Source organism: Apiospora aurea (genome assembly GCF_038362705.1).
Source record: "Apiospora aurea strain CBS 24483 chromosome Unknown utg000007l_segment0_segment0, whole genome shotgun sequence".
Classification (NCBI taxonomy): Eukaryota; Fungi; Ascomycota; class Sordariomycetes; order Amphisphaeriales; family Apiosporaceae; genus Apiospora; species Apiospora aurea.
Window position 1 is genome coordinate 1,156,523 of NW_027117394.1, and position 14,111 is coordinate 1,170,633.

The window sequence follows — 14,111 nt, forward strand, 5'->3', positions numbered from 1 at the left end:
GAAGTCTGGTGGGTCGTCCATGTTGGGACTGGAGATGTGCAGATGCCCGCGGGACAGCGGATGCGGGCTGAAGGTGGTCATGGAGAAGTATTGCCCTGCTGCAATAGTCCTTGGGCCTCCGGGATATCTGCTTGATGTTAGTAAGATGATTACGATTGCTGAAGGCCGTTCTCTTATGGTCTCCAGCTTCGCTCCTTTTTCCGTAGTAATTCACTGCAGGAAAGAATTGGCTTATCCAGCAACTGGGGGCAACATCATCAAAGATTTATCTGGAACCCGACTGAAATCTCTTCCCCAAAAGTTCTCAAATTCCCGTCCCAGATTATCAACATCCGCATCCGTAGGCCGAAGCTTAGCTTGAGCATCGACCGAGTTCCAGCTCAGCATCTTGTCACCGTCCACGATCAGCGTGGCCCGCGTTCAGGGAATCCACCGTCTCGTCCGGGTCTAGACTCGACTTGTAGGTGTACATCATGCCGTGATGGTCGAGATTGTCCAGCCCGACGCCGGGCACGCTGGCAACCAGCGGGGGCGCCGGAACCAGGCGTTGATATATGGTTTTTCATCTCATCAGTTTCATACTCGGTCCTCTCGGGTAACGAATCAGTGCCCGCTGTAACATATGCAGGCCGAGCGAGGTACATTGGGGTGGACCAACAAGCCAACCGGATGGTACGATAGTCTGAAAACACTCCCTATTTGACCTAGTCCGGACAACACATGCACCTAAAATCTACCTACGAAGTTGCCGGGCATAGTTTAACTCCCCCTACCAAGTACATTTTTGGAGAGGTAGCAGAGTTAAACTTACCCATCCAGGGTAGTACACTTCATCACTTACCAAGTTAATCACCCGAAGAGGGCGGAGCTCTCCGACGGACTGCGTTGGGTTCATTCCAGAGCGCTGGGAACAGCGACTCAATTTCATCTGTCTCCCCATTGGCTGCAGAGCGGCTCATGACGCATGGCGATGCGATTCTACATTTTGCAGTTTTGCAATCCAATGGATGATGGTACCTAATCTTGTGGCAGGTGCCAATGCCTTCCATCATCCAGTTCAGGGGGAAAGTCAAAAGAGTGGGGGCGCAGCGCAGGCTCTGGGCAGATTCAAAAAGGCAGAAGGTCACATTTTCCCCTCCTTCCTTCCTCTCTCCAGTCATTTCTCCAGACCAAAGCCACTTGGGTACTAGACAACTGTCGAGCTCTTTGGAATGAGACGCTGGACGAGGCAATGATGGCCCTCACTCGGCATTGAGCCTCCTGTTACACACTGACACGAGGAGAGGCTGCGTTCAAGGAATCACTGGATCCATCGCCAAATAGCTCTGGCCTTGTCGCGTCCTCGCCTCTTCACTACAGAACCAATCAAGGATTTTTTGCATGAGTTGGACATGCTGCAAATTACAGGGCCGGATCACAATGGTCCCTGGGAACCCAAGGGCAATGATGAAGCTGCGCACTCGTCCGAAACTGCCTTCTTCCTTGGGCAAATCAGACATCTGGGTGCTATTTCTGAGTCCTGGAGCAGACCGCAAGCGTGGTTGACACTGCTCTCAATTCGTTTCTCCTCTCAAGTTTTCTTTCCCCCTTCTTTTGACTTTTCCGACTTCTCTTCAAGCCAATGCCAACCGACGTCTGCATCGAGCTGTCGCTAGATCAAAGATATTGAACCTAACGTTATGATTGTTCTTTCCCATTGATGAGCTTCTTGTTACAGGCTACTGGCTCGCAGGACTTCATGCTTGAAGCAACCAGTTCTATCTTCAATTGGGACTGGTCATTTGTCTCGTCCTCGCTACATTGCACTAACTCATGTAGTAGCTTCCATAGACGAACAGTTACCAACAAACCAACAAGAAAATAATGAAAGTCTACACCTGGGTGAGTATCCTCAAGTGGTCACCGCTTGAGCAAGTACAAAGAGCCATCAATTTGATGTGATACTGCTGAGTCCCGAATATGGATGCAAGCGTGCTTTTCGGAAGCTGGTGGTTAGTGTGAGTCAACCTGGTAGCGCCGGCCAAGTGATCGGGTCGCAACTGTTTGGGAGCTTGCCATGATTGCCTCGTCGAGACTCTGATCAGTGTCACAACTATATCTAGCCGAGGGCAAATACCAAATACCATATCCATGGCAATACAAAACCACTCCGAATGCTTCGTAGCCATGGGGGTGCAACATTAAGGTGCAACGACCAGCATCCAGCGTGGGCGATTCTGCTGCGCGAGATGACGTTCGCGAGGTCAACAGGCGAAGCTATCTACACATAAGCACAGAAAAGAAACACGAGAACAAGGCTCAATGCAGCTCAATGATCTTGATTTAAATCTATATACGTGCCAATATCAAGTTGGTCCTGAGCACGGCAACCGTGTTGGCAAAATGTTAGCAGGGTGGGATACCTTAACGACACGAACTGGCCGAAGCCGTCGAAAACGCTTTCAGCTGCTATATTCATTGATCTCCCACACCGCAATCGGGTCCAAGGCCAGAAAGCCAGGAACCACGCTACAGCTATCATATGACGATGAGGCCCTTGAGACTACAGCATGGGGTTCGGGGCAATATACATGACGAGAACACTTGGTCAAGCCACATCAGGGGGGCTGGGTGCAGTGACACGGAATGGAGTCATCGTGAAATGGATCGGAGGCGAAGATGGGGGGTGGAGAGGGGATGATGGAAAAGGAAGAGAAGAGAGTTCAGGTTCGGGGAGAACAGATCCTCTTAAGCCAGACACTGGCCCAAGACTGACGGCCCTTGGGCGGCAGAATCGGCGCAGGTCTTCCTGTTCCTGGTCTACAACTACACATAGGAGGAAGGAGCGGTCTCGGAACATCTACTCGCGTGGACTGGCTAGCGTGAGGTCGCGCGGGCTTCTGCAGGCAAATGCGGCAGCGAGACGGAAGGAACGACACTCAGTGTGGGGGTTTTCGCCAGGCACCCAACCTCAAACCGGCAATCAGTTCCTGCATGAACACCTGGTCAGGTCAGAAGGCTGCATGGGCTGTAGACTGACATAATGCGGGTGACACGGCGCGATGTTCCTTCCTGGAAAGAGCTGTCTTGGGCCAGAGGGCTGTTGTCATGGATACTACTTGGTGATGGCTTCGCCATTCTCTTGCGATGAGACAGGCACATAGGAAGAAGTCAGCGCTTGGTAATGTTTCCCTCTCGAATGAGCTGCCGATGAAGGAACCCGTCGGTCGTGGTCCCTACACCAATTGGAAGGGTCCATTCCTCTCTGCTCTCTGAAGGCCGGTGGATCCTTTCTGGTTATTTAATGGGGTCGCCCAGCTTGCAAAAAGGGGGAGCGCCTGCCACTCGATGTCTGTCTGCATGGGCGAACGGGGACAGTTGTAACACATTAGCATACGAAAGCCACCACATTTCTATTTCGCCGATGTGAACCTGAACAGTGGCTTCTCTATCTTCGTAGTGGACTGATATCCACTAGAACTCCTACAGAAAGCCAGGTTAATCGCAAGACGGTCGAGGAGATTCTCATTACCATTTTGGGAACACTACTTCCAACATAGGATTACACGGAAGCTCACACGAGTATGGTCGTGCTATCTTCGCGATTTGGTCTTTCAAGGCTATCTTAGGTTATTTCAACTGCCAGATGAAGTTTTGTCCTGGGAGAGTGGCAGCCTCCTGGCGTACCGAGGGTCCTTCTGTTCTCCTAGTCGTGAGCTGCGATGGACGTCCTGATGCCACGCTCGAGATTACCAGTGAATGTGATTACCATTTTCATTTATGACATGGTCCCTGCCTGGAAGGTGGACATAGTAGTCCATAGCAGGCCGCGAGTATTCACATCACAACTATGTAGGTACCTACCTAACCCTACTGTAGTGGGGCGATGTGGCAGGATATAATAAATGCTGAGGTATATATTTGAAATAGCACGCTGCTTGATAACTGGCTGGGTCAGGCAACTTACAAACCGGGAAGGGTCTTTTCTGCGAATTGGATTGTTGCCGTCTTCTTTGGGTTGTGGGCAGTTGTAATTGAGGCAACACTTTTATGTCACTTGGCTAGAACAGCTGGAGCCATGTTTCATCCACTTTGACGACAGTAGGCCAACATGGACCCTTGCAGAAACGAGAAACAGCCGGGAAAGTTGTGCAATGGTGCTTAGATATCTTTAGCATTGGTCCAAGTTACTACGTTGTCTCACAAAGACGCGCTGTCGCAGAACCCCCCCCCCCACCACAGGTACATCTAATGACCCCTAACCAGGCTGCTTGCTCCCCGCATCCTGTCTGTCGGAGGCTTCCGAGATCTCACCCTCGCTTTTGCTCATGACTGACATGATAAACCGTCCAATTCCAGACAATAATGATTCTACAACCGCCAAAATGAAGGTATTCCATGGCACAGTGATCCATTCCTTGACGCTAGGCGAAATCGAGATCCTCGAGGACACTCTGCTGGTCGTCGCGGACAATGGCCGGATCGAGCTTGTCGAGCCCCGCGTAGATCGCGACGCGGTTCCCGCCCTCCTCCAAACGCGCGGCATGATGGCCCAAAGCCAGAACGGCGACGAGGGCAACGTCCACTACCTCGCCCGCACGCAGTTCCTCGTCCCCGGCTTCGTCGACACCCACAACCACGCCCCGCAGTGGGGGATGCGCGGCCTGGGCCAGGGCCTGCACATCCTCGACTGGCTCGACCGCATCACCTTCCCGCACGAGGCGCGCTTCGCGGACCCGGCGCACGCCCGCCGCGTCTACGCCTGCTGCGTCGCCGGCTTCCTGCAGCAAGGGGTCACCACGGCGTCCTACTACGGCTCGAGCCACGCCGCGGCCACCGACGTGCTCGCCGACGTCTGCTTCGAGCAGGGCCAGCGCGCCCTCGTCGGCAAGTGCAACATGGACCGTAACGCCCCGGACACGTACCGCGACGCCGACGCCGAGGAGTCGCTGCGCGACACCGAGGCCTGCATCGCGCATGTGCGCTCGGTCGATCCGGAGGGCCGTCTGCTGCAGTACGTCCTGACGCCGCGGTTCGCCATCACGTGCACCCCGGACCTTCTCCGCGGCCTCGGCGACATCGCGGCTCGGGGCAAGAAGCCCACCAACGGTGCGACTGGTCAGGATCATCCCGAGGGCATGGCGATCCAGACCCACTTCAACGAAGCCGAGCAAGAGATGGCCTCAACGCGCGCCCTGTTCCCCGAGTTCCGCGACGAGGCCGAGCTGTACGCGCACTTCGGCCTGCTGACGCCGCGCACCGTCCTCGCGCACTGCTGCTACGCGACCGACTCCGAGCTGGACCGGCTCACGCGGCTCGGCTGCGGCGTCGCGCACTGCCCCGTCTCCAACATGACGGTCGGCGGCGGCTTCATGGCGGCGCCCGTCCGCGCCTTCCTGGGCCGCGGCATCCCCGTCGGCCTCGGCACCGACAGCGGCGGCGGGTTCTCGTCCAGCATGCTCGACGCGATGCGGCAGGCGATCGTGGCGTCCAATGCTCGCGAGGTTCAGAGTCAGGGGCAACTCAAGGGGTTGACCATCCCCGAGGTGTTCCATCTGGCCACGCTGGGCGGGGCGCGGGTTTGCGGGCTGGGGGACAAGGTCGGCACCCTCGAGGTCGGAAAGGAGTTCGATGCCGTCCTCGTCAATGCGGACCCGGCGCGGCCGGGCGTCATGACTATGGTCGAGGACGGGGACTCGCTGGACACGGTGTTTGAGAAGTTCGTCATGACGGGCGACGACCGGAATATCGAGCAGGTGTTCGTTCGCGGGCGACTGGTCAAATCTTAAGCTGGAGTAGATCACCGAGTGGATGACGGCATTCATCATTGACCAGATGTAGTACTATTCGGAACAACAGTATCACCAATCAACGTCTCCTTTGCCAGCCTATTCACAACCAGGCTTGGAATAAACACGCTCGAAAAATCTTTTATCTCTGTGACGCAATGCCAGCCCTACGCCTCCAAGAATTCGATCTGCCCGGCTCGTTGGGGTAGATCTATGCAGAGCTCTATTTATGGTCGATCTGCGGCAGCGTAGCCCGTCAGCCATCGTGAGACAAGCGTATATTACCCCGTTATGATTGGATGGGGCATCCTGGTGGCTTATCTGCAGAAACTCCGTGAGCCAAGGTAATAACAAGGACCTGGATGATGGCGTTTTTGGGGCTGTCGCAGGTTTCCAGCTTCCGCTATATCTGTCGGGGTCTCTCCTTCAGTATTCACTGCTCCCCGCTTTTGCCTTCCCCTTTCTTTTCCCCTTCCATGTAAACCACAAGAATGCGTCATGGACTTCAATGTAACAAGCGGCAATACGACAGAGGTCAACAGGACAGGTGACTGCTTCGGCCGATCCCCTGGTACGCCACTTCTACGCAGCGATAGACGGATGTGGGCGTTGTGATTACTGACATCATCCCGCTTGCCACAGGTCCAGGCGAGGCCAATGTGACCTGGCAAAGCGCTTGGTTCGCCATCGCGGCGGTCGCCATGAACTCCATGTCCTCCCCAATGGAATGGTTCTGTCGTTTCCTTCATCCTGGAGTGAGGCACTTCGCAGCTCGCCCATCATCTGTTTATTCGACGCCGTGGAGCTGACGCTCTTCTGGCTACTCGCCGTGCTCCTGACGGGCGAATCTCCTCGAATCGCGGCCCGACGCGTCGCCCGCGTCCGCTTCCGCGACACCATGGCCGAGATCCGCGGGCAGTGCCAGGAGAACGCCGAGCAGAGCCTCACACAGCTCCGGAGCCGGTTCTGTGTCGCGCAGGCGGCCTTCGCCGTCGCCGCCCTGACGTAGACCAGCGAGCTCTTCTCGTTCCGCGGCGTCTTCGGTTTCCAGGAGTGCGCCGCGTTCTACCTGTACTCGTGGAAGGTCTCACACGCTCTGATCCTGGCCGCGGACAGCGGGTGGCCCACCGAGCCGCGCCCGCCACTGCCTGCCGGTCGCGTCCAGTATTTCCTGAGGCAGGGGGTCCTGCCATACGTGCCGTTACACGTCTAGGCCATCATTTAGCATTCTTCGTGGCTTAACGAATTCGCGGACACCGTTGGAAATCATACTCTTGACTCCAACCTTAGGGAAGAGTCGCTGACCAGCATACTGCAGATTCTCAGTATCACGCTTCTCGTTGCAGTTATACCGGCTACCATGTATGCCTGTGAAACAACCGATTCCATTAGCCTTGAGCAGCACCGCCTCCGTTTTCTCCCGCTGGCTTATGTTGCTCTGCTCATTATTGAGCCAATGGCAACGGCAGTCTGGAGGTTCGTGTCGTAACGGTACAACCTACGACATTGGGGGTATCCCCCACGGAGTTATAATGCTGCTTTCAGATGGCTTGGTATGCCACTATGTGCTTTTACGAAGCAGACGCGGGATGCAATTGCTGGCACCATACCTCTCACACTCTTCATAACAGGCTCGCTGCAAGTCTGCTTGCTGTTTATTTGTCCCGCGTTTCCGGAAGAAGCTATAGAACAAGACCTTTCGAAGTGGCCTTATCATATGGCCACGGCCTTGGCTCTGGCTCTGGCTCTGGCCCATTTCCAGATGCCTTACGTATAGAAGCTTTCGGTGCGCTGAAAATGGGTTAGGCCGAACCAGTTCCGGAAAACACTCCGCGTCTTTGTGGTTGCCGAGCATGGGCGCCACCTCGGTGGTAGTCTGGGCTGTCACCCTAAGAACCAAAGTTTTGGTTTAGTTGTTGACCTTCGACTGATTCTGTGGTTACGAAGATCCGACACAGTCGCGTTTCCGCTTGCCCCCCCCGCCTGCCTCTCCGTCTTCGAACGAGCCATGCAGAAGTTGTGACTTCCCTGTCGATGTTTCTGGGTACTGTTTTGTCGGCTTAAACATGGTGTAGTCGCTCTTATGGTGCTGGCAGATTTGGGACACGTTTTGGCCGTGATGTACAGCAAAGCCCGGATGGACCGAGGTGTTTAGTTAAACATGCCATTTAAGAGAACCAAAAGGGGGCTACCAAATAGGGGCTGAGGTGCTTATTAAAATCTGTAAACCTGTCCATGCTAGAGAGCCCTTAAATTAAAGTTTTACAGAGCTAATGGTATTTCATGTAGTCTAAGAACCCGGCTACATCACAAAACGTCGGTCGTCGTGCCCGAGCGACTCTCGCATTATCCGAGGGGACAAGCCCTCCATGTGCAGACATCGCAAATGCATCCATTAAGATGCAACCCCTACTGGCTGCCCCCCTCTGATTGACCCCTCCTGATTTCAGATGATTCTAGAGCCCCTGAGTAACAACAACAGTATATAAAGGGATTAAATCTCACTCGTCTGCTAATTAAAGTAAATTAATCTCTTCCTCTTTTTTTCCTCTTTTTATTATTATTAATATAATTAAAGAAGCACGTATTACATAAGCGGTTTAGGCCGTGCTAGCCGGCGGAAGTATTAATTATATAGCTAAAGATTATAACGTTAATAGGGGCACCTTTTATAACCGACTCAGGGGTTAACTTTTAAAAAAAGAGAAATATAAGGCCCTTTAGTTTTTTACCCCTGTCGAAGAGACCTTTTTAATTAAATAGGCCTTTTTCTAAGCTAATTTAAACTATATATTAATGCACCGGCTATTTTATATATATACTTAATATATTTTCTTTATAAAAGGGGTTAATCACTTTATTAATAAACGATAAGTACACCGTTTTTTAAAACGTTATCCGGCCTTTAAAACCGTGCGTATTAAAATAATAGATTTTCGGCGCTTTATATATATATTAAACGGGGCCGTGTAAAGGTTTTTTAATCGGTTTAATACTGTTATTATTAATAATATACCCCCTTGATTTAAATTTAATGCCGATAAAGTAGGAATTACGATAACGATAAGGGAAGATATTATAATAATCGAACCTATTACTTATTAAAGTTTAATACGGAATAACTCGGTTAATCGCGAGTAAGTAATTATTTTAAAATAACGTGGTTTACCATTACGCGACGTATATCACTTAGCGACGCACCTTTTTTATTTCTCGACTTTTTATATAAATTAATTTAATTATAACGTTTAAAATTAATTAAAACTACTCGCTATTCGATTTCTTGCTTAATTTTATATCTTTTTTATATGTTTACGTATTATAACTTATTTCGCCGTAAATATTATAACGTTTTTTATCGGTCGCCCTCCGTTTCGACGAACCCCTATTTTTATTTTTATTAGGCGTTAAACGCTTCCCTTTTATTTTTTCGTTTTGTAGCTATTAAAATTCCTTAATAATAAGGGCTTTTTTAAGTTAAACTCGCGACTTTTTAGCTCTCCGGCGCTTAAAAAGTGTTAAATTAGCCTGCTTTAATATATGTATTTTATCGCGTATAAGGGTTATTTTATAAACTATTTTAATTATACCCTTCGTTATTTAGTCTATTATATTTAAAATCGGCGTCGGAAAGCTTCTTTAATAAGTAAACACCCTTTTTTAATATAAGTAAAGTGTTTAGTTATTTATTAAGGGTTAAACGGCGTTTAAGGGTCGTAGAAATTAGCCGTCCCTAAACGAGATAAGTTAAATATAAGCGTTCGGAAACGCATATTTAATTTATTAATTACCTCGTTAGGGTTATTAGGTACTAAACTAGATACGTTGAATTTAAATTTAATATTAGCTTTTATAAAAATAATAAAATGCGCGGCTTTAAAGGTAATAAAGAATTCGAGCTTAATAATATAATTTATAAAAGCTTTAATAAATAGCTCGATTTCTTTTAAATAAGTACGCTTTAAAAGCGAATAAAGTATTATATTAAGAAATTAGAGTAAATGCGATAAATAAAGAGGTCTATTAATAATAATAATATTATTATTTTAATAGTATACTTCGAATTCGGCCGAAATATAATTCTTATAGCCGTCGAGAATTAGGAGGCGGTAGCGACCTTTCGTTTACGATTTAGTATATTTATTAAAATGCTTAATTTAATTTAAGCTTGTTTCGTTATTAATTTAGTTATTAAAAGTCGGCTTAATTACTTAATCGCCCGGTAAATCGGTTTTACGGGACCAGTTCGCGAAGTAATATTAACTTTAAACGATTAAAAACGGCGGAATATATTAGCCCTACGAATTAATATATTTAATCGCCGTTATTTATTCCCGATTATTAAGCTAGACCGATTTCGCTTTTCTACGCCGTTTAACGCGTATTACGATAAGTATTAACCCGATTATACTTATTATAAAGCCGGTCTCGTCGAAATTCTAAATATTTTTATTAACGATCCCGTATTTCGCCTTTATATTCGTAATTAATATAAACTAGGTAAAAATAATTTTGGAATTTTCGTAAAAAGTTTTTTAATAATTATATTAACGATTTATTTTAGTTTTTAAGTCCGGGTTACGATTAATAAAACGCTTAACCTAGTGCTTACCGACACGGTCGCCGCCGCGTAATACGGTAAAGAGATTAGCTATATTTTTATACTAACGAAATCGAGAGGTATCCCTCGGATATTTAAATTAATTATATATTTACGAAGTACTTCTTTTTTAATTAGATTTATTTTATATCGTTTCGATCGGATTTCGCGTTTTAAAGTTCGGCCGTAAATTCGATAGCGTAAAATTAATTCGGGTATATTATAAGCTTTTATTACTACTTTTTAGCTTATTTAATTCGGTCCGTTTTATATTACTTAAATTATTAAAATTATCCGATCTTCTTAGGATTAATTAAGCATTATAGTTATAAAGGTATTACGCGTTAAAGTTTAATTATATTAGAATTAAATTAAGGTGCGTCGCTAAGTAATATACGTCGCGTAGTAATAAACCACGTTATATTAATATTATTAATAATATTTTATCGCCTTTAATTATATTTAAAGGCTAATCGGTTTAATAATAATAGTTCTTTTAAGAGAAGAACGAGGTTAATTACGAGTATAAGGATTAAGCTTTTAAAGCGTTATTAAAAGGATAAACTTTTAATCTTATAGCTTTAAAATAGTTAAGAAAAATCTTTATCCTTTTAATAAAGCTTAATAACTTTAATTAATAAAGGCTTTTAATTCTTAATAAATATAAAAGTTATATTAACGATAACTTTATATTAACGGCGTTAAAAGCTAAAGTATAGCTTTTTTACTTACTATTATATAACTCTTATATACTCTAGCCTTTAAATATTAATTATTTTAAGGTTTTAAAAAGAGGTTTCGAAGGGAGCTTAATTTAATATACGCTATTATTAATAATAGCTACGTTAAAAAGGGGGATTGCCTTCGAGTTTAAATTAAAGTATATAAAGTAGCTTTTACTTTTAAAATTATCGCTAGTAAATAGGTAATAATTAATATCTACCTTTTTAATATCGAAAAGCCGATAAATAATAAGCTTTAACGTTTTAATATAATGCGAGCTATTAACGAAACTATTGCCGCCGAGGATACGCGCCAGCCGGCTGAATTAAAGGCTAAAAGGATCGAGACGCCGAAAAACAGCCGGTAGGTTAACGATTTAAAGGCTGTAATGCTTAGTATAGAGGTCACCACCGGTAATTTAATTAAAAGGTTACTATAAAAGAAGCTCGGTAAAAGTATTAATAATTTAACGGCTTAAATCGGCCGGTTAAAGTAGGAAAAGGCCGGTTTAAAGGTAGATTTAAAAAAATAAAGGTTTAAAAGAGGAGAAAGGTTAATAAAAACCTTAATAAGGGCTTTATTTATATAGTAAATATTAAGGAGGTTTAAAAGAATATTAAAAAAGGAAGGCTAAGGAAAAGGCTAAAAAGGGGCGCCGGTAAAGTAGTGGAAATTAATGTAAATCGAGCTAGTGGTAAGGGTAACTTTATTATAGTGCGTACGAGCTGAAATAAACTTTAAAATGCAGTATATATTACTTAATTAACCTATTTATTACTATTATTATTAATTTTTACATCTATTTTAAGGGGGTTAATAAAGGGGGGGCAGTTAATAGGGGTTATATCTTATATTACGGCTTTTATCCTAGGTTCCTACTTAAGCCTTATATTATTCCGACTCTATAGTCGAGAGACGAGGTCTCATGCCGGGAGTGCTTAATATTAACTAGTAATGTTCTTAAATCTAGGGAAACAAGTAAAAGGAATAATAACTATATAAACTATTAATACGTAAATCACGATTTCCCCCGGCTATATATAATATATTAAGACTTTTAATAAAAGTATTAATACATTATTTAATATTAAGTAAACTAGCTTATAAAATATTAATTTAATATTATTAAATTAAATGGATTTAAATATATAAATACTTAAATTTATAATTAAAACTATTATAAGTTTAATTAATTAAATAACCTTTAAACTTTAACTTTATAAATACCGTAATATTATTACTAAGAAATATTTTATAGATTTTCATCCCTCTCTTACTTTTATCGGGTTTTCTTTTTTTTTTTTTTTTTTTTTTTTTTTTTTACTAAATATATTACCCCTATAATAGCATCTTAAAGCAGCCGGGTGGATTAAAAACGGCGGGGCCAGCCAATCACCGGGATCTTTATTACGGTGCCTAGAAATGAGCGATTAAAACAAGCGAGAGGCCTAAACCAGCAGGGTGGTAAAGGGTGTTGGGGCGAAAATTCGGGGGCGACCGACCGTCATCTCGCTTATTACCGGCACGTTCGCCAACTCCCTTTAACGAATCGAGCACTACTGCAGGGCACGACTTTTGGCTCAACAACCCAGTCGTTCACTGCATATTTCGGGCAAACAAACCCCTCCCGGGCAAGGTTGAAGGAACCATGCGACTTGCCAAATCGGGGCCCGATGGCAGGGCACCAGCAGTAAACCCCCAGCAGCCGAGGGCTTGGGGGGGGGAGAGAGTCGCCGCCGCCGCAACAACAAGCGCACTCGCCAAATGACCAAGACCAACATACGACCGTGACAAGAGGCGTCACAGCACCTGTTGGTGCGGCGCAGCACCCTCCACAGACCACCCAAACTGTCTATGATGATGATACTAATGCTGGTTCGAGGCCAACAATGGACGTCGTTCGTGATCAACCGCAGCCGCCCCCTCAAACATCGTGACGTCGCAGTTGGATGCCGCGCACGCCGTGGACTTTGGGATGAAATTCATTGGGGGGCTGGACGCGATGCTGGGCACAGTGCTGAGGGCACAGTGCTGAGGGCACAGTGCTGAGGGCACAGTGCTGAGGGCACAGTGCTGAGGGCACAGTGCTGAGGGCACAGCCAACGGCACAGCCCACTGCTGCTGCCACCACTGGAGAGCCGCCCCAACCGCACGGCCAGCAGAGCCAATATCCCGCCGCGGCGGAACAGCCAAAGGCCCAGGTGGGGGGCCCTCGAGTTATGCAGCGAAGCCACGGCAACGAATAGAGCCGGGCCGGCAGGATGAGGAGCGCGACGAGGCCGAGTGCCACCCCTTCTGGCTGTCGTGGAGGGACATTCTCCTGGGCATCTGGCTGGTCGTAATAGGCCTCCTAAAGATCCCGCTTGTCATTGGCGACGGGATGGGCAAGGCCCTGCACCACACCCCCGAGCTATACGGCGACAAAACGGTGCGCAAGTGGCCCCGGCTCACTGGCTTCCCTCACGGGTGCGTGGCAGGTTGTTTGGTACGTACTTGCTATCATGATTCCCCACAGCCATGTTCTTTCCCCTCCCCTCCCTCTCGCCCCCCTAAAGGGTATGCGTGGCACGGACGATGATTGCTGACTGAGCTCCTGTGCATTCTTGTTTGGGACTACGGCACGGGCTCTATGATGGACTGACGGACTGGGTCACACTACCGTACAAAGCAGCAAGGGATGGCGGGGGAGTCCAAGAGTGCTTGAAGGGGTTCCTCCAGGGCCTCGCCAATATGGTCTTCAAGCTGAGCGCGGGTTGGTAACTACTTGACCCAAAAGCCAGCCGGGTCCGCTCCCCACCGTATATGCAGAGAGCTGACCAGAGCCCCAGGGTGCTTCGCCATCGTGTTTCACCCCATCTTTGGGATATACAAGGAGTTTTGTAAGATTAAGGTGGTAGTGAAGCACGAGAAGGGCTTGCATGCTAAAGACACGCCACCTGTATAATATTATTCGGACAGAGAAGCACGACCGGGGTTTTACAATGTCTGATCAGTAGATTACGGGCATGGAATTGAGGCAA

The 14,111-nt window shown here is 47.2% G+C and overlaps 3 protein-coding genes across 3 annotated transcripts; all 3 read left to right on the forward strand.

Annotated features, from left to right (window-relative positions):
- Positions 1 to 4,364: 4,364 nt before the first annotated feature.
- Positions 4,365 to 5,768, forward strand: PG986_010638 (uncharacterized protein; the record flags this gene model as incomplete). Its single annotated transcript, XM_066846860.1, has 1 exon — positions 4,365 to 5,768. One exon carries the CDS (start codon positions 4,365 to 4,367, stop codon positions 5,766 to 5,768), a length of 1,404 nt encoding a protein of 467 aa, XP_066696351.1.
- Positions 5,769 to 6,266: 498 nt separating this feature from the next.
- On the forward strand, positions 6,267 to 6,777 carry PG986_010639 (uncharacterized protein; the record flags this gene model as incomplete). The annotated part of the gene is made up of 3 exons (XM_066846861.1): positions 6,267 to 6,339; positions 6,411 to 6,480; positions 6,540 to 6,777. The coding sequence occupies 3 exons, from the start codon at positions 6,267 to 6,269 to the stop codon at positions 6,775 to 6,777; spliced, it is 381 nt and encodes a 126-aa protein (XP_066696352.1).
- Positions 6,778 to 13,255: 6,478 nt separating this feature from the next.
- On the forward strand, positions 13,256 to 14,035 carry PG986_010640 (uncharacterized protein; the record flags this gene model as incomplete). The annotated part of the gene is made up of 3 exons (XM_066846862.1): positions 13,256 to 13,568; positions 13,682 to 13,843; positions 13,920 to 14,035. Coding segments are annotated over 3 exons (591 nt in total), but the record flags the coding sequence as incomplete, so codon positions are not given.
- Between the last annotated feature and the right edge of the window lie 76 nt (positions 14,036 to 14,111).